Here is a 20,743-nt window from a genome sequence, read left to right as displayed (position 1 = left end):
TGTGTAAAGTAAGAATGACTTGTGGAAAACAATTATTTACTTTTTTTTTTTTCTTTTTTTTTTTCTTTTTTACTGGTTATACTAATATACTGAAGTCTGATTTCTTCATCAGAAAAAGAATGTAAAACAATAGACCTTGAAAAGAGATACACCAACAACTTTAACACGACTTCCTTTACGAAGCTAAATATTTTAATAAATAGTTCAAGCCATTAAAGGCCGTACAGTATAAAATTCAGCCACAATTCCCTTCTTTCCCCAGTTAACAAATACATTCAGTTCAGTGTATATTTAATATTATCCTTCAAGTTACAGTATTAATATATTTAAACAGGGCTATAGTTACTGCTCAACTCACATCATCAAGTTTTAGGAAGTTTTATCACTTGCTGAATAAATTATTCTGTAGAATCTTCTGTAGAGAGTGCTCATGCTGTCGCACACTTAATAGCATCAAAACTGCCCTGAGATTATATAATACAGTAAAAAGGTGTAGTAGGAGTTGTATTGTAGATTAGTTTTGTTGGTCAGAGTTGACTCCGGTACAGCAGCTGCTTGATCAGTAATTAGTTTTAGGTGATTGCAGCGACGAGCACAATGTTGAAGAGAAATTGCTCCCTGACATTTCCACCTAAATATAATAAGTCAGAGGAGGCAGCACGGTGCTTTTGTAAAGGCAGTATCATCAGTATGTGAGGTTGTAATGTGGTGCTAAAATTGGCTTTGATTAGCCTTGACAGCTCTGCTGGGTTTTTTGTCCCTTTTCTTGCAGGAAATCAACTTTTTCTCTTCTGTTCTGTTTCGATTTGTGCATCGCTGTTTGTAGCGAGCGAGGGATGAGGGAGGTTGTCTTGATGCATTATTGAGACCAAGCGTTTTTCTTTTAAATAAAGTGCTGTGAGTACCTGTTTAAAATGCAGGAAGGAGCGAAGGGGAGGAGGGGGTTAAAGAAATAGAAAGCTGGGGGGTGAAGGAAAGGAGCAGAGATAAACCACAGTGGATAGAGGGAAGGAGAATAGAGAAAGGGCATCATGACTGAGGTCTATAGCACTGTATTGATATTGGAAAGCACCAACATTGCAATATATATCGCAGAAAAATAAACTATTATAATTTCAATATAGGGCAATATGATTTCCTTAATGCAGAAAAGACAGAATTGAGAAATAAAAGCAGATTTAGATATAAACACGAAATACATGGAATTAGAAAACCTGAAGAGCAGAGAAACGTACAGACATTGTACACCTTTTATCAAGCCTGGAACTTACCATATCTAACCAGCACAGTAAGCTCATTCTGGTATCAAACACCAGCCAATAATTCATCAGTAATCAGTATTAATCAAAATAGCTGACAGGTGTACCTGCCATTTTGGGCTTAATAACAAAAGCCTCAAGGCAGATGATATAAAAAGATGCATACAAAAATGATTGAGTATATTGACGAAACTAATAAAACATCAATTTTTTTGCTCTAGTTTATTTTATTTGCTTTTAACTAACATATTTAGAACTTGCCATGTTATTACAGAGAAACACATTTCTATTTACATTTAAATATCCACTATTTAAAAATGTCCGTCTTTTAAAAAGGGCAGTTAATCACAGAATTTTGTTGATTAATCTGATCAAACATTTTTAGTTAACACTGCTAGTAAAAAAAAAAATAATTTCATAGGTTTTCAAGATTTCATAGGGCCCTGTTATATTACAGAAATTTCAGCCAGTTTCCACCAGAAGTGACTCAGCATGTCATATAAATAATGTAATTAGTATGAGCTAGATTGGCATAGGCAGTAGAAGTTATATTGGGCTTATATGATTTTAGATTTGTAATGGAATATGAAAATATTAGTATTTTTGCTGCTTAATATAGAAGAAAAATTATTTTTTTTTGATTTAAGGTGATTTGCACATCCATCAATCTGGCTGTTTATGCTTACATTTTGGTAACTAAACTAAAACACTAACCTTTGTAGCCATAGTCGTATAGTTGGGGCTGTAAGAGAGGTTGAGGGAATGATTGAATGTGGGAGAACAGTGGAGAGTGAGGGATGGAGTGAGTAGGAGGAGGGAGAATGGAGAGAAACTACTTCTGTATCTGTTGTAGAGATCTGTCACAGAGCTGTTCGCTTACTGAGGCCTTGAATCATCTCTCAGCCTGAGTTTCAGTGGCCTTCGCTCAGTCTCTCACTCGCCAGTTTCTTCCAACTCATTTAAGCCTTTGTGCTTTTTGCCTAAACAGATTCTCATAAAGTACAGCCCAGTAAAATCACTGTTTTTATCACATGTGACCTTCTGCACCAGTGCAGCTTTGTTTTTTTTAGATTCTGCTGGTAAAACAAAGCTTTTCCCTGCAGTTTCGGTGGAACGGCTGAAATCGAAATGGGCGAAATCCGTGTAACTGCCAGCTCTCGTTTTCCTCACGCCGGAGGAAGGGTGGCTTCCTAAAGTGCTGTCAGAATCCTGGAACTGCAGGTTTTACAAGTGTTGCAGAACGGCTGCACACTGCTGCTGTCGAACACTGCAACACAGGACATAAAACAAAGGCTGTTGTGTAGCTCATGCTTAATGTGCATAGTTTGACCCTAGTCCTGATCCACTGCGTTTTTATTTTATTTTCATACAGTACTCTTGTGCTCAGAATCTAGACTACAGTTTTAGTACTGTAGCTTGGGTTACAGTTGAATACTGCAAATAATGGCTTAATTAATATAAGAAGTTCTAAATTTAAGTGGTACATTGGAGGAAAATCTGAGCTTCCAAAGTGATATTTAACTTATTTAGAGTAAATGTTTAGGTGTAGGTTTAGTTTACATATACTTTCAAATGGTAAATTTATATTCCTTTCTTCTTTTTCTTTTTTTTTCCTTTTCTCTCTCTCTCTTGTTCTCTCCCTCTCTCTCTAAATAAGTAATTCTGGTATTTTTGTACGTGTATCTGGTTTGACAGCCGTGGCTGAGTAGCAAATGGCAGCGTGGAGAAGCTGTTACCAGAGTGTTGGATCTGTAGGCGTAAGATCATTTGGCAATCCTTCCAAGATTTTATTTCTGCCTCGCAGCTTGTTTTAACACCCATGGTGATGGCAAGAAGTGTGACAATTTTTAAGTTCTGGATTTAATCATGACTGTTTTAACCCTGAGTCTGCCTTGCCCTTCTGTAATGTACTGTAACTGTACAGAGTGCAGGCGTTGGCTGTGTAGCACACAAATACCAGCAGGTGAATAATTAAAATTTAATAATGCAGGTTCCTCAGATTGGTAAACAAAATATGAAGACTATTTCCTATTTTTGTATCAGGTGCTGCTACTGATGCACCTTCTGTCTCAATGTTGCGACAAGTATATTACATGCAAAAAGAGACCAATGGAATGGTCCTGAATGGATATCAGGTATCCTAAGAAGCTCAATGTGCAGACCTATTTTTGAGCAACCTTTTCAGGAAATGCCCCAGGTCTGTGATCTCGATATTCATATCTGTCGAACAAGCAAATCTGTGTCTACAATGTAGTTAGCTTTTCTACGCTAAATAAGTAATCAGTTATTGGTAGAAAGGAGAAGTACACCAGTAGGAGTCAAAAGCGTAAAGAATCAAGTTTACACAGGTAGTTGTGCTGGATGAGCAGCAGTTCTGTTCTTTTCACTTTAGTGTCTCAGCTGGCATTCAGTTGAAATGTTAGATTATTGCTGTAATTATTTTAATAATAAGATGACTCATATTTACAGTTTACTGTAAAATATATAACTATTTTAGGCAGTCACATGACCCTTTTCTGCTGCATTGGCATCTAAGTAAACAAAAGCATAATTATAAAAATAAAACTATTTACACATCCATCTCTTCTTAGCGCTTCTATTAATTTACAGTCAGCTTAGTTTCTCAGTGTTTGTTTAGATATGGCTGTAGTTTGGCAGAACTGTACCAAGTTTGCCTGGTATCTGTGTGGCATTAATGTGGTATTTAACCCCGTCCAGAATCGGTATTGAGCTAAAAAATGATCGGTGAACAAAATTGGCCCCGAAAACTCAGATAGATCCGTCTTTAGTTTTGTGTATAAACCTTTTAATTTAGTTTGTTGCACTACAGAATAAGTTGGTTTTCAGTTTAGCTGTTAAAATAGGGGTTGAATATGAACAGTAAAGTGTGAGCTGGTTGTTTGAGCGCTAGTCCCTCAGTGTTGGGATATTGTTCTTTGCTCCTCCATTGTGTTCTCACAGTGCTTGACTGTAATCCACTGGGACAGGGCTTAGCAGCATGTCAGAAGTCTGAGACAGGCACATTTTACTGCTACAGCTAAATATAGCATGCAGGCCTCTACTGCAAACTAGAGTCTGTGATGGAGGATCCTAAACAATTCAGGAGGTTATTTTACTGAAGATATGTACAATATACTCATTTATTCATTAATTATTACACTATGCTGATATTGCAGAATGCTATAGTTACAGGACTTTTCTGCAGGATGACATGGCTATAATTAGGGCTGGATGTTGTGTAAAAAAAAAATCGTTCTTTCTTAAACAATCTCACATTTCGAATCATCTTACAATGGTTTGAAAGCACAGTGGTGAATAAACAGTGACAGTATTAAAGCCTCCACAGCACACAGTCTCTGTGCTTCTGTCTCTTGTGCAGCTCTGTCCTCGGCTAAAGTCTGTCCTTGCTCAGCTCGTGTGTTGAAGCTGCAGCATCTTGTCCTCACGCCCCCCCTGGTAGGTGCTAATTCTGGGCTGCATGTGTGGTTGCGTGAGCTGCAGGGGACGGTTGTCTCACTGTGAGTTTGACCCTCAGTCTGCAGTCTGGCAAAATCCTCCTGTGTTGTGAAAAGGATTTCTGAGTGATGCAAAAAGCTTCTGTATTGTGTTTACGCTGTAGGGTGAGGGAAGGTCAACTTTTGAAGAACATGTTAAGGTCTCTTCTTTAAACCCATGACCGTGTGTAACGGATATGAAAAATAGGGCTGTGCTTTATAGCGTTTCAGCATACACATCGTAGTGCTGCATAAACTCAATAGTCACAGAGCAGGGCATGCAGTGTATGCAGGGCCCTATAATGCTTCCAATACATGGACAGTCAATAATCTGAGGTTTAATGTATTATATTTTTGTTTGGTGTATATATATTTTTTTCTCTGCTCTGCTGTGGCTACGGTTCCTGTTTCTACCCTTTTCTATCTTCGCTTAAAATCGATAGAAACAGCTGAACAAGGGATTTAAATGCCCTTCAGATGTCCAGAACATCGCCCTTTAAGTGTGGAAAGTGCTGCTATTTAGAGGGGAAATGTGTAATCTGTTGTGTTTGGGCACTAGAGACCTTTTAGAGGCGCAGTTGAGTGTAAACTGTGAGTGTCCCCAGTACTTTGTGTAGTGCAACTAATTAACGATTAGTCGACAATGAACATTTGGAGTCGTAATTTTTTTATAATTATATCAACTAATTGTTGCAGCCTAACGTGCAGGGCTGTTAAACAATAAGACTGTATGAAAAGATCAATTATTCATTCAAAAATGAACATCTGTGTGTGTGTGTGTGTGTGTGCACCCTGTGCTCAAGAATTGTTTCAGTGAATCTAAAGTAGTTTACATGATATTCCTACAAGTAGGACATGCCAATCACCGTGAGAATGTTATGTGGGCGCCGTGTTCCTTATGCTTGCACATTTTCCCTTGTTATTTTTAAATGAGCGCCCCGTTTACTGTAGAGGTGTGATGTGCACGCTGCAGTGTCTGACTTTCAGTTAGAAAGGAGAACAGCATTCAGTTTTATTTCTGTATAAACTGAGAAAGATCCATTCAGTTGCTCAAATTAATCTTTATACTGGACTTTAGCCTCATTTCTCATTTAATTTTTCATGCATTAATGAGCAATGAGCAAGAATAATGAGGGAGCAGTGTGGAATTTGCTGAAGTATTACCTTACGATTCCTGTGAAAGTTCTGAGGTGTTATCTTGTGAGTAAGGCACAGTGGGTGGTAATTATCATGATCCGGTGGTGTCTGGCTAGAATTTTCCACATTTAATACTGGAGGCGATGCTCACACCCTTTCTTTTTTACATGCATACAATAAATAGTATTTTCTTGTACTTTAATTCCGTTGCATTATTATTGTTGTATACAGAATCAGAGCCTTGGTAGGTTACTGTTTACAATTAAGTTTTTGTTTCTGCTGAATATTTGTAACTGATATAGAACATTTAATATATTTTAATGCCGTAATCTTGAAATAAGTTTAGTATTTTTCTTAGGGATGTCTCAGATTCGGTCATGTGAATTTTCACAGGATCAGAATTGTATGGGAAAGATCACCATCAACAACATAACTAGTTCACTACAGACAGTACATGCCCATGCTGTGCTCACACTGGCAGTGATCCTCATTAAGACTAAATTATGTTTGACTAACTAATGATTATTTTTAGAGTAGTCGATTAATGTGGTGATTACTTTTCTGAATAGTCGATTAGTCAGCGATAGGGATGTGCCACATCGCCAACATTTTTTAATGTCATGAACAATATTCTCATGTAAAAATGATCAGAACTACCCCGAGATGATATGTTATTATAATACACTAAAATCTTGTCTAAATCTAGTCTGCCATGCCTAAACCACACTATGAAATGCATGTTTATTGTCTGTTATGTTGTTGCAGTTATTTGGGGCAGAAAGGCGATTGGGATCTCCCTTTCTTGTTGTGTTTTCATATCACAATGTTTTTGCAAAAAATTCCCAGAAATATCATGTCTACATATCCCTCGCTAATTGTTACATTTATAATTATGAAGTGATATTGGTCGTTACTCAGCACTGCCCACAAAGCACTTATATTACAGTAGTTTAGTATATAAGCACAACCATAGTCTTTCCCATTAAAGCCAGTATATTTCTTCCACTGGTGCATGCTGTACATTAGTGTAATGCATAACATCGCCCTAATGGCTCTCCTCTCTCTACAGCCATGTGCTTTTATTTCTGCTAGCCTAGAGGAAGAGCACAGCGGGGAAATGGATGAGAGGGTTTTCTCAGACGGCTTTTAGCCAGACGTGCAGTTCAGGCAGCCGTTCTCTGCCAGGCCAGGCTCGTCCTTCTCTTTATGAATTTATTTGGGTGCTGTTGTCAGTGCTTTACTGATTATTCAGTCTAAATGTGAAATTAATTTAGGAGAGGAGAGGATCAGTGAGCCGTTGCTGAACATTTCTGCAGGCAGTGGTTTGGTCTCTCTGTGGAGTAAATCTCAGAGATGGATCGATTTTTGCCTCCTCACATCTGTCAGAGTTTATTAAATCAGTATGGCTTTAAAATGTTGCCAGAACGACCAGTTTTTAAGAAAATATACACTAGTGCAGCTGCATTTTGTGTGTGTGTTCAGCACAGTGATGGTGTGTGGAAAGTTTGGAGGAAAATGAAACGTGGATAGTGGATGAAAGATCATGCTGTGTGTGAACTGTTCCGGGGTTTAGAAGTCCTTCTGCTAATCTGTGCCTTTTTTTTCTTTCTAAAGTTATCAAAACATCCCATTTTATCACAAGGAACAAGTAGTTTTAATTAGTTTTTTTTCCATCCACCACCATTCATTGAGGACTAACTTGAGTGCTCTGTCTAGAGTTTAAAAGTAAATTACTAATATAAGAGGGAAACAAAGCGATCAAATTCTCTTAACTGCTCTGGTCATGCAGGAGATGCACCTATGGTTCTTTCTACATGATCCCATTGGCTGAAGGCAGCTAATAGCAGCTGCCCCCCAGATAGGTAGGATAGGGGAACAGATTGCTAAATTAATTCTGTGGAAAAGCATAAATTCCAGCTATTGCTGAAAATATCTGTAAAAATCTAAAGTTCTCAGTGCCTTTAATTGCATGGGTAACTCTAACCCTGATCATTACCATTGTTAGCCTCTTGGCAGCGTTGTCTTAAAAGTGCTGTATTTAGAAATGCTGTGGGAGAATGGAGGTTGGATGTTCATACTAGTTATGTTTCACTACACCTAAAGTCCATTTCACACCAGAGTTCTTCTTTTAATAGTTGTAGTTTTTCTGGATTTGTTTTCCTGAATTTGCATGGTTGATGGCATTGCTTTAGAGTAAATAGCCAGATGAATGTAATGCATATTTGCTTTAGTAATATGTAGGATGGGATGAGTTTGATCCTTCACTCTTCAAAGTGTATTGTATGGAGCTCCATCATCTCTGAGAACACAGTTCCACTGCTCCAGTTTCTCAATACTGGGGGTTTATACCCCTCAAGCCCATGCCTGGCAGTAGGTATGGAGCCTACAGCTTAAAGTTTATTTATCTGTTTCAGACAGTCCTATTCTATTGGCTGTACTTCTTCACCAGGATGCCACAAGATCTGTGTTTGCATTTGCAACTACATCTATTATCGCAATGGTTATGACTTAATGTAGCTGATTGCACTCATTAGAAGAGGTGTCCACAAACGTTGTGTGTGTATATAGGGGTTAAGGGTGTAAGAAAATATGGATTTTCCTATTGTGATATTTAGTTTCGTAATACCGTTTTTATTTTTTTTTATTAGTATGTGTAGAATGTTAATGTAACTGTTAAAGAGCAGTGTTTTTAAAATGTTTTTGTAACATGCATTTTTATTATTTGAGTTAAAGTATTGCAGTATATCGCCTTGCTTACAGTATTGCAATTATATTGAATTGTAACTCAAATATCTTTAAGTAAAGTTCTAGCCAGCACTTAATTTGATGTTAATCTAAACTAAAGACTAAAGCTGTTTCCATGTGGGTCAGCCAGATGTCTTCCTGTAGCAGTTTTCTCCAGTTTCCCAGAGTTTGAAGGTGTAGGAAACAGTACTCGCCGCTCTTTGGCTTCATCTGTAATTTCTCTAAAGAAAAGAACTTCTACTTTTAATAGTTATGAATGGAGGCTTAAAGACACTCTGTAGCTCACCTAAAATGAATGCAGCCTAATTGTGTTTAAATGTGAACGCACTCATTCAGGTACAGCTAAGTGCTGGCGTCTGCCCGGTGGAGCTTTCAGTAAAGATTAAAAGCTGCTGGCTGTGTAACCTACTGACTTTATAGCAGCTCGCGCACAACTGAGAGTGTATTTACCTGTGTGTATGGGTGACAAATTAAGTATAACTTTCTGTACTTTTTCCAAATCCTCTGTCCCAGATTTACAAGCCTGTGACTGCTTCTATATTTAGTTGCTTGTTTGAGTTGGAGAGACATATTTCAACTTGCTAATTTAACTTTTTCTCTACTCTCCTGAAGTTTTCAAACAATCTTTTCTGCTGTAACCCGTTTTGGAAAATATCTCCCGGCCTTGTGAGCGTGTTACTATGATTTAAATTTTCACTTTTGTTTTGTGAAATATTAGGACTGATTAAAAGGTCTCGCACCTTGTTTAAACATTTGAACATGACACATTTTCTATTTCCCAGGGTCTTATTTGAATAGCTGCAGAGGCTTTCTATAATAATTAGATGTCTAAACTATTTTTCCCCCCTTTAAACTTTGTCTAAGGCAGTGTATAAGTGTATTGGATGATTCCACACAATTTTTATTACACTTATTAATGATTCATTTTGAAAGTTTACTCATACATACCTAATTAGATTAAATGGATGGTGGTGCTTAATGATTTTTTTTTTTTTTTTTTTTTTTAAGCGCTACGCTTTTAGACTAGGTGTTGTAATCCGACTGTTTGTGAATTCTCCTTTTACTAAATGAGTTCATCCCCCACAAATATTTCTGATGAGTTGGAGACTGTGATCATTAGTGGTGTATCGATACCCCTACTCACTATTCAATATACGATACTGGATTCACAATTCGATTTTTTTTTTTTCTCTCAAATTTTGAAAAAAATAAAAATGTAATCATGCACTTTGCTCACAACTCAATTCCCGATTCTGGATTTATGGTTATGGTTTGAGATGTATATATGTGCCTTTATATAAATGCTCCGTGTTTAAATATTTATGTAAAATTTATTAAGTATGAAGTAGTTTAAAGCTTGAACAAACTACTGCTGTTTAATTTGATCACTTTAAGTGATCTTGAGAAAGTACCATTTGTATAAGAAGTCTAAGCTGAACAGTGGTGAACAATGAGTTCACTTTAAAAACCTCTTACTTCTGTCGTAACTTTATTAGTGTGTTTTGTTTAATTCATCTGCATTTCAAATAAAAATGCTGTTTTTACTCACAAAAAAAAATCCAAAATCTATTGCTCCTTCTGGCTTTGACATCGAAAGAGATCTTACTTGATTGGCTTAAAAAGAACATTACTGACATCAAATAGCAATTGTGTGTTTGGATTCAGTCTAAATTGATCGAAATGTTCTCCGGCCTTTGCTTACGCCCACTGGTTCTCCGGCTTGCACTAGCGAAATTCAGACCTCTGGTGTTCAAGCAGTGCAACTGCATGAAGTTTTCTGGTAACAATGTGCAATTGTCTGGTTCTATTTTTCCATTGCAATGCATCGTTACACCCCCCTACTGATAATTTAACATTGTGCGACCAAGTCTAGTAGATATCCGTCCATATACAATAGACAGTTACTCCAACAAAGGAGTTTAGTTTAATTTTTTATCCACTTAACTTTGGCAGAAGTCATGAATGAGCAATCATCTCAATACTATTGTGCATAGTTAGTGCTTTTTGACCAAAATATATTGTTTAGTAAACCAGTGGTTTGACCAATTTTAATTTCCTCCCGAGGAATATATTTATGCCATGAATTCAAAAGAAAATTTAGGCTGGTGAGCTTCTGACCAGCGGCATACGTGCTACACTTTGAATCCTGATTATAAGAGGAGAAATCAGGGTGTACTGTTTTAATAATTAGGTGTTTGCATAGCGCTCTACCATTTCCAAGAACATACCCCTAACCCTCCCCCTTTAAAAAAAATGATGTGATCTGCTGTGACTGTCTGATGTTGGTGTTCCTGCCAGATCTCTAACGTGGTCTCTCTCTCTCTCTCTCTCTCTCCACATTGCAGACGGCATCTCCAAACTAACATGGCAGTCAGGCTGTGTGATGTGGCTTCTCTGCTCAGAAGTGGCTCGTGGGCAGCAGAGCCGTGGACTGGGGTCTGTGCGACTCTTTATTTACCTAATATATATTAACCTATTAGTTTAAATGTGTTTACAGCCTGCGCTATACACCATATCACTCGTGCATCATTCTGTAGTCCTCATATGCTTATATTTGGAGTTCGGTGTGTAAGCTGAGTTTCTCTATTGGTGGAATTAATCAACTTTTCCAGAAACTCTCCTCGAGTAAATACGGTGGTGTGAGTGTTTGCCACTCCTTAATTCTTTTAAATATTAGTGAAAAACAACACAAGTAAACAACACAACAAACAAGAAAGCGTTTGCTTCAATATATGTTTATACAATGATTTTTACCCTTTCGCTTGCTGCAATGTATTACTTACTGAGATGGGCAGTTATCTTGAGGTTAAATGCAATCAGATCTCTACAGATGTTTTCGATCACGGTGTGTAAAGGATTCATAGAGGATTAGGGAGCAATGTGAGCGTGCAGGCCAATGGTGTTTATCAAAGCAAAAAGTTTACACTAATCTGAATACAAAACTCAGGCTAAGAGCAGTGTTAATTATTGCAGTTCTGTGCTGGGGTGTGCTGATTTGCTTGATTTTACTGATTTCCAGTGTTTGTCAGCACTGGATGCAGTCCTCCAGGTGGACTGTGGTTTCCGGTTGAGAGTACACTGTATGTGATTGGCTGCAGCTTGATTGCTGAGTGTGAATAGCTGTTTTTAATACATGATTGTAAAGCATCATTGGGCTTCTATATAACCTTTATTTATTAATTGTATGTTTAGTGTGTTTTATGGCATGCTTTTACTGTTTTTAAATATTAAACTGTGTTTTTGTTGTACAGTACAAAATATTTATTTTAAGTGCAGACTCACAAGGACAATCACCCTGTTGATAAAACTGCATATTTTAATTTGTTAAATAAAGTATATGGTTGGAGGATATTTTATTTTATTTTTTTCTCCATCTGAAGCTTTTTTTAATTGATGGGTCTTTTTATTTATAATTTATCTGTAAAGCAGGATTTGGTGAGATTAACGGAATGAGTCATCCTCCGATCTTTGTGGCTAAATGCTAATTAGTGGTTTAGCTGTTCAGTTTTGGACGGCGTCTTGCCTGTAAAAAGGGAAACGCTCGGCTCGTTTTCATGGTTTTGAGTAGAATATCAGTTGCAAGGCGTTTAATGACCTGTTTATTAACTGCAGTGATTTAGTGATGGATTAATGGGCTGAAGGAGTTCTTGATTACAGAAGGTGGGGGAGAATTCCTGCTAAACGCAGGGAAGCTGTGATCTAAAAGGCTTCTTTCCTGTTTATATGATTAACCTCCACTTAGAACTAAAAACTCAACATCTCAACATCTAATCTCATGACTCAAGCATCTTAAAGTGGATAAAAATAGTGCCATTATCTCAGAAATGAGAATTTGCATTCAGGTCACTGTAGGCCTTTTGTGTTTGTGGGTTGTTCCAGTATGAATCCACCGCTGTTTCAGTCTGTAGAAGTTCATGTGCACGCAGCTTCTAAAGGAGAAATTGCTCATGATGGAACATAATGGCGTTGAGTCATTGTTTTTCTGACTGCGTCTTTATTTTTCTTTATTTTTCTCCTCTTTTTTTTCCCCTCCGTTCTGATTTTTCAGCAGGTAATTGCTGCCATGGAAACGCAGCTATCGAACGGGCCAACCTGCAACAACACGAGCAATGGGCCCGCTCCCATCTCCAACAACTGCTCCTCACCTGTGGAGTCCACTGGCATCGAGGACAGCAAAACCAACCTCATAGTGAACTACCTTCCCCAGAACATGACTCAGGAGGAACTGAAGAGCCTGTTCGGCAGCATCGGAGAGATCGAGTCCTGTAAACTAGTACGGGACAAAATTACAGGTCAGTTCAATATTCAGTTCAATTTATAAAGAAAATTGATGATAAATGGGAAACGTTTAGTTTTAATTTTCAATACGGTAAGTTATTTTCTACTTAAAAAGTTATGACTACATTTTTGGGCCTCAAATTGTATTTATTGAGGTCTTAAAAAGGGCTTAAGCATTAAATTGGAACAAGAACCCTGGATGCAATTTTACTAATTTTTTGTGACTTAACACTAGACACTTGTATAGTTTACTGATGGGAAATATGCAAGCAGTTTTTTTTTTTTTTTTTTTTTTACAGAAATATAAGCTGCTGTAATACTGTAAAATGTGACATTTCGGAGAATTCACCGAGCAAATGTGAATGTAGAAAAAGCGTAAAACATAGAAAAATGTGGGTGTTCTAAAGCGATTGGTCCGAACCCAGTTAGAGAAATACTGTGCCTACACACGAATGAAGTTACTGCTGACCATAAATAAGAAAAAACACAAGTCTTTTCAGCTTTAATTAGGATTTTAAATTTATAAGAACAGTTTTTCAGCCTCTGATTGCTCTTTAGCAGCTTAGCCGTGCTGGGAAGCAGTGTTTGTTTTTCTCTGCTCTTTATGTTAGACAGATTTTCTTAAAGCTAATGCCTCAGCTGTTCAGTAAAGCCACTAATCACAGTTTATACACACACGACCTTCTGCTTTAGTTAGTTTAGGTAAGGATAATTCTACTCTTACAGTAAGTTTTTAGTACGCTGTGTTCCTGTGCTAGTTTCAGACCTAATCCTTTCATTGCTTCAGCGTTTTCCCTGTTGTGGTCACTTGCTGTTCCAGCCTCCTGACATGTAACATCGCTAGCCCAGGGTATTTTACAGAAAAGTCTGTCGAAAATATGTTTAAAAGAATAAGTGTGTACCTTTCAGACACTCGTCTCACGCCTCCAGGCTGGGAACAAGTGGTTGGGAACACTGTGTGCTTTTGGGGATGCTTGATATTTATGAGCAGCCGCTCGTGAATTTAGGACACGGCCATTTACTGCAGTTGTTTTCTGGAAAAATTGTCAAATATGATTAATTTTAAATGCAAGGGGAGATTATTTAGAGCTGTGTTGACATGCATACAGAGCACAGTTTAAAACTTTAATAGCTATAATGTAGAAACCATAAACACAGTCGTGATAATTGTCGGGATATGTGATCAGAAATGTGAAACTGATGGATTCCATCAGAGATATTGCTTGCAAGTACACTAGGGCTGCATTATATATCGGTTAAGCTTTGTCATCGCGATGTGTGCATGCGCAATAGTCGCATCACAGGACGGGCAATGTCACTTAAGGCAATTAAATCAAACTCTGCACGTCAAAACGTTGCAATGTTTAGATTCTTGGCACAAGAAGTAGATGTCTCTGTGGCTGTGTGAGTGACGGGCTGTTTTTTAAACAAAGCTGATATTCTGAGTTCAGCAAACATTTCTCCATATATTGTATGATTTGTCATTCATGTTATCATGACAGGAAGGCTTAAATCTGATAATAAAATCAAATAGTATAAATAAAGCATTTTCAAACAAAGTTGACAGATTTACATTAATACTCCAAGTTAAATTATTGAGTGTTTCCATTAATTGTATAAGTTAATATAATTATTGTAACAGGCCTATTTAAAACAATACATATTGTTGTTATTTGTTTTCTCAGTTGTTGATATAAAACATTGGCAGAACTACTATAGGCCTCTTCAGTAAACAAGATAAAGCACTGAATCATAACGCAAGTTAAAAATGGGTCTGGACCTAGGCCTGACAATTTTCTCTTACTGAACCATACTGAATTCTAATTACATACCCCTGCCCTGTAGTGTTTTGAAATTGATTGAAGGTATTTAGCACTTGTTTGATTTGGTATAAAGTTAATGCTATGAATCGGAACTGTTCTCTCTTTAAATACAGATCAAATACTTGTGTATTCAAACACTGATTCTCACAGAAAACTGCTCAGTATTGGCATAATTTCATCGTAGTGCATTTTGCTGCTGCTTCTTCAGAGTATAATGCACTCAGTGTCTGTTTACTCCATTAAGATTTCTTAATGGAGGTCTGAAATGCTGAGGCGTTGTTCATAGAACAGCCTGACCCGGGCTACAGAAACAGAGTCAGCCAGGTTATTGGCCTTTTTACTGGAGTTTATTTTATTTCTTGCAGGAATGCAAGCTAATAGATGCGTTTCTTTGAACTGGTGACATGATGCAGGCAGTAGACATTTACCATAAAAAAAAAACTTTAGAGTGAAGTTAAGCGTTAGCCCACATGTGAAAACTGCTCATTGGCATTGTTTTATATGCTCTTATTAGTAAAAATAAAACCAAACACACAGCCTGATTTTAATTTGCTTATTTTTGCTTTAGCCGCATACATCACAGAACGTCTGTATGTGTTTTGATTAGGTTCTCGTTTCCTTCATGGCTTCCTTCTAATCTAATGAGTAAATGCTCCAAGGCTTCATAAAACCCACTGGATGAAGTTGTTCACAATCAGGGCTTTTATCAACCTGACTGCCTCAAATAACGTCAGGAAAAAGAAAAGCACAGCTCTTCCCTGCTGCCCTGAGAAAGTGAAGGGCAAATTGACTCTTTAGTCTCTAGAATCCCTGATTTATAAATGTGTTAATTGAGCAGATAAACTTGTCCAAGAAAGAATGTGAAGGTTGTTGTGTAAATCCTGCTTCAGGTTGGCCTGCAGATTTGAGCTATTATGTGACCTAAACGTTATTTACACTAGACAATCAGTTCTTGCCTGGTTTAGGGGTTTTTGTTTTTTCATGCGTGGTGTCAGTGTGATGGACTCGGGCTCAGATTTTGACTTTGGTCTGACGTTTGTGTCCAATGAGATCTTAGCATTCGCTCTGGCAAAAGTGGTTTTAGCTATAGGATCATGTTGGACTAAGAGAGTGTAGATTGTAACATTTATACAATATTATTTTATCGTATTGTAAATGGCTAAAAAAAAAAAAAAAAAGCTAAGATTGTTTAAGAAATTAGACTACTCATTGTGTTCTAAACTAGAAGCCCTATTCTACACCCTGTGCAAAATGTGCTGTGATGTTTATTGCCATCTTACACCCAAGCATCAATCTATTTTCACTCCTTCCTCCTGCCTGGTTTAAACAGCAGCAGATCTTCTGAATATATCTACACTGATGGGTGTGGTGTTCTGGAAATGAGGTGTGTTCAGGTACATTTCTGGAGTTTTATCTTGTTTATCTTGGTAACAGAAAACACAGGAGCTCCACTGACTGAATACAACCTAGACAGATGCCAACAGTCAGACGTTCATCGCTATCTCAGTAACACAGGCGAGCAGAGCTGAGCGTACACCCCCACTTATTACACACACATGAACACACAGCAGCACAAACCCAACTTTTACATCAACAATAAACAGAATACTAATAGAGCCAGAGGTGTTTTTACTGTTTCTGATTGGTCCAATATCAGCTGTAGCTGCGGCTGTGAGCTCCCTGACTCTGTGGTGATAAATGATAAATTGGAGAGTTTTATTTTCTGAGCGTTTCCTCTGTGCTTGAACTCGGGCTGACTGTATTTGTTTAGAGAGGTGTGGGAGAGAGGGTAATTAGTGCTGTTAGGTTGGATTAAGTGAGGTCAGAGTAATAAAACAATCAATTTGCTTGTTTATGTATTTAATTTTTTTAAGCCATGATTGTTTGATTCATTTTCTGTGTTTCACTGGAGCCAGTGCTTATGTAGTAAAGATGTGTCAAGTCATTGTTTCTTTCTACTGAATGTTTAAAGCAGTTTTTTATACCACATAAAATGTTATGCTATTTAAAACTGAAATATTCTTTGTTTCAATAGAGTATATACTTTAAATTCGTAAAAAATATAATGTTTTGTTATATATCGCCTAGAATAGTTATCACAAAAAACACGTGAAAGTTCCCATATTGCCCAGCCCTATGTATTAGTAGTAGTACTACTCTGAATATAGCATTAACTTTTTCGAACTACTATGTTTCTTTTCTTCTGTTGCTCAGTTCTGTTCATTTATAGCTGATGGTGAAAATGAAGCTAAACCTGTGTACACTTAACAGATCTGCAGTCTTTATATATAAACCTGCAGCATATAGAAGAATCTAAGGCCAATTAGTGTATAAAGGCTGGTGGTGTGGAGCCGGCGAGGCGAGCGCTGGACTTAACTCAGCCAAATCTTCTCGTTTATATGCTTTTCTTCTGAGTGGGTGCTATTATTATAAAACCTCCCTGCAGTGAGCTGCAGAGGCTCAGTCCTTTTTAAATAGCTGTTTAATTGCTAAATATCACTGATTTGTATTTAGAGCTGCTTATTGTAATACAGCCACTAGCCTCTCCAGGTGCTGTCTGATCCATGTGTACAAAAACTTCATTAAGTAAGAAAACAAAATAAAAATGAGCATTACTGATTAACAAAAACAAGATATTTACTTTTTTTTTTTTTTATATATTTTGGTCCCAAATTCCCTGTCAAATTGTTGATTGCAGTTACGATTCTGATATATCTAAGTAACTGTGCTCAAAATGTAACGGAATGTGATCTAAAGTAGCTATCCGATATTGCATATCGTATTAATGGCTGTGCCATATTGTATTAAACGTAATATTATCACCAACGTGTTTGAATATGGTGAACGATATTTTATATCCTAAAATATGGTACCATATCAGCCACCTAAAGTATCTATCTATCCATCTATCTAATCAGGGTACTACTTTTTTTTATCAAAAGACAAATTCACACTGTTCTCATTTCCCATTAAATATCTATTAGAGACAGATTATGTCTGTCCAGTATCATTTATTTTACTTTAATCCTGGATATATGGAGATATTTGGAGTGCATTATTATTATTCGTATCATGATATTCTGGATCATTGACTTTTGTTACAAATCTGATAATTTTTTTAGACGCTGCAGGTTCTGAGCTCAGGTTCTCTCTGAAGACCGTGAAGCTGCTGGACTGTTCAGGAACTCAGTTCATCCTTATTCTTACATAACCTCTCCCTGCATCACTGCTCATCCCCTCCTCCCCCCACGTTTACAGAGATCTCTTATTCTCTCATGCTCCTTCTTTTCATCTTATTTTTGGATTTCTTCCTTTATTAGTTTTGTCGTTTCTGTTTTTAGTACAGGATTAGTTATTTATGGAATATTTTTGTCTGTTTCTTCTGCATTTCTTTTGGTCGTCTGTAGTGCGTTTTGTTACTTGACCTTATTTTAACTCTTCTAAATTCAGCTGTTCTGCTGTTCTGGTGGTCTTATCCCCTCCAGCACAGCTTCTTCAGACCCTAGTTAAAATACTCCCCCCTCAGATCTCTTTACAGTTTACAGTGCAGGCAGTGTTTCTCTCAGCGCTGCATACAGGAGAAACACACCCCCAGTCTAACAGCAGCTCTTTACACATTAGTTTAGTCCGAGAAGAACTGATTTAGCTGCAGGGTTTGAAGAGAAAATGAAATTTGTCTGTGCGCCTGTCTCTGTGTGCGTCTGCGCCTGTCTGTGCCTGTCTGTGACTGTGCGTCTGCCTGTCTGTCTGTGTCTGTCTCTCTGTATATAATAATGTAACAGCGCTGTGGGTTAGTGTTAAGCGTCTGTGTGTCTGGAAGTGTATAGAAAAGCTCAGTGCTGCCGGGGCTCTGCTCCACATGTTCACTGTACTGATATTTCAGCTGGTTGTTCTGTTTACTGTAAAACTGTTTCAGATGAGGCTCTTTCTGCACTAGAACTGAATTAATGATTCTGTGAGACTGAGGGAGTTTGCTGTGTGCTTGTGTAATTTTTACATGCGCTTGTGTTTTCTGTCCAGCATGTCGGTTGTATGTTTGGGTGGATGTAGTGATAAAACACTTGCAAGGGTGAACGATAGTCACTGTACAGGGTGGTGTTATAACTCTGGATTGATGTGGAACACCAAAGTTAAGATTCTAAATTAGTTTAATCTTCTGGAAGGTTGGTTTTGTTGCATTTTTGCAAGGATAAAAAGTAGTCTGCCTCTCCAAACCCCTCTGCCCCCTCTTTTCCCCTCTATTGCTCTGTGCCCCTCTACCTTTCTCTGCCTCTCTAAACCCCTCTGCCACCTTTCTACTACTTTGTACCCCTCTTTGCCCCCTTGCCGCTCTCCCCCCTCTAAACTCCTCTGCTGCAGTGCCCCTCCTTTCTTTAACCGCTCTGTGCCCCCAATCCCGCTCTTTTCCCCTCTGGATATTGCCAGTATACCCAGCCCTAATTTTTAGTTTGAGGTGGTTTTGGTAAATTTAGTAGTTTGCCTGCTCATGACTTGCCTACTGATTTAACCAGTAGACTGTATAGTATCAGTGATGGTACCAGTATAGTATACTGTTGTATGTTAAGGATGGGCTGGTGGTGTATCCGCTCATCCTCCAGCGCTCTCTCTCTCTTCAGGTTTAGGTTTTCCCTGCAGACGGGCGTGTTCTTACCCAGCACCGGGTTCAGTCTGTGCTGTTTGAGGCAGGATTGGATCTGCAGTCTGTGTAAATGTGTACCGGTGTCTGTGTGAAACTGCCCCTCTGCACTGTGATCATTAGATGCGTATCTTCAGTGAAGGCGGCTCTGGTGAACCTGACCCGCAGGACCCGGCGCCGGCCGGCCGGCTCCTCTGCAGTGTGGGTGGTGGTGGAAATTGCATTGCTGGCATGTGGTGGAAATGAAGGGATGACTCTCTATTTTTATTTATTTATTTACACTGGAGATTGAAATGATTCCAGACACCACATTGATCTTTGCTCTGCTCGAGGGCCGGATGAGTCACGGCAGCAGCTCTGTGTGAAGGAGAGGGATTGAAGCTGAAGTCTTATTCTTTATCTGAATCACTTATCACAGTAGAAATAAATCTGTGCAGTTTTACTTAATTTGAAAATTACATAATGCATTGTGTACATTATATTTGCAAGTGTAAAGTACAAAAAAATGTCCTATGAACATCATGTACTATAGATGTTCTGTAACTCTAGACTCCTATTTTAGTGATCTATACGAGTGGTCAACTGTGCACCGTGCAGCTTGATTTGGGGCGAGTTTAGTCAGTCTCTTGCTTATCATTCTCGAAGAGTCAGGTGAGCTCTGACTTTGGTGGATTGCTGTTTTAACAGTGTTTATTGTTGATGTAAAAGTTGGTTTTGTGCTGCTGTGTGTTCATGTGTGTGTAATAAGTGGGGGTGTACGCTCGCTCAGCTTTGCGCCTGTGTTACCGAGATAGCGATGAACGTCTGACTGTTGGCGTCTGTCTAGGTTGTATTCAGTCAGTGGAGCTCCTGTGTTTTCTGTTACCAAGATAAACAAGATAAAACTCCAGAAATGTACCAGAACACACCTCATTTCCAGAACACCACGCCCATCAGTTTAGATTATAACTTATGTACTCTAAATGCAGAAGTGAAATCTAAATAGGTGGCCCTATTTGTTTCATGCAATTTTGATATTTAATTTTATTGTGCTAGCTTTTATACATGTCATGTTTCTTTTTTCTTTTTTTTTTAAATGCCCTTAATTTCACTTTGCATGCATATGTATGTTTTAAATGGGCTTTTAAAGGCTGTTTTTCAAAAATACATTTGTTTTTGTATTCTATAAAAGTGGGACTTAATGACCATGAGAAAATGTGGGTCCTGGTCTGTAATTGTGCTCAGCTTGAATTAGGGGTGTCACGATTCTCTAAATCCTCGATTCGATTTCATTTTCGATTTGAGGGTCACGATTCGATTCGATTCTCGATTTTCTTGTTTTTTTTTCTTGTTATTATTTTATGCCTCATAAAATTTAAATAATATATTTAT

The 20,743-nt window shown here is 37.9% G+C and overlaps 1 protein-coding gene across 5 annotated transcripts in view; it reads left to right on the top strand.

The window, feature by feature from the left end:
* elavl2 (ELAV like neuron-specific RNA binding protein 2) overlaps positions 1-20,743 on the top strand; it is a 43,111-nt gene that overhangs the window by 8,461 nt on the left and 13,907 nt on the right. For 3 of the 5 annotated variants that reach the window (XM_007235519.4, XM_022668603.2, XM_007235520.4), the window contains exons 2-3: positions 10,981-11,071; positions 12,684-12,927. In XM_007235519.4, the coding sequence (XP_007235581.1) occupies positions 11,000-11,071; positions 12,684-12,927 (316 nt within the window). In that variant the 5' untranslated portion in view covers positions 10,981-10,999. The remainder of the gene's footprint in view (positions 1-10,980; positions 11,072-12,683; positions 12,928-20,743) is intronic. The other 2 variants (XM_022668602.2, XM_022668604.2) reach the window with 1 other exon arrangement.

This window comes from Astyanax mexicanus, chromosome 25 (genome assembly GCF_023375975.1).
Source record: "Astyanax mexicanus isolate ESR-SI-001 chromosome 25, AstMex3_surface, whole genome shotgun sequence".
NCBI lineage: Eukaryota > Metazoa > Chordata > Actinopteri > Characiformes > Acestrorhamphidae > Astyanax > Astyanax mexicanus.
This window is presented reverse-complemented; position numbering and strand designations above follow the sequence as displayed.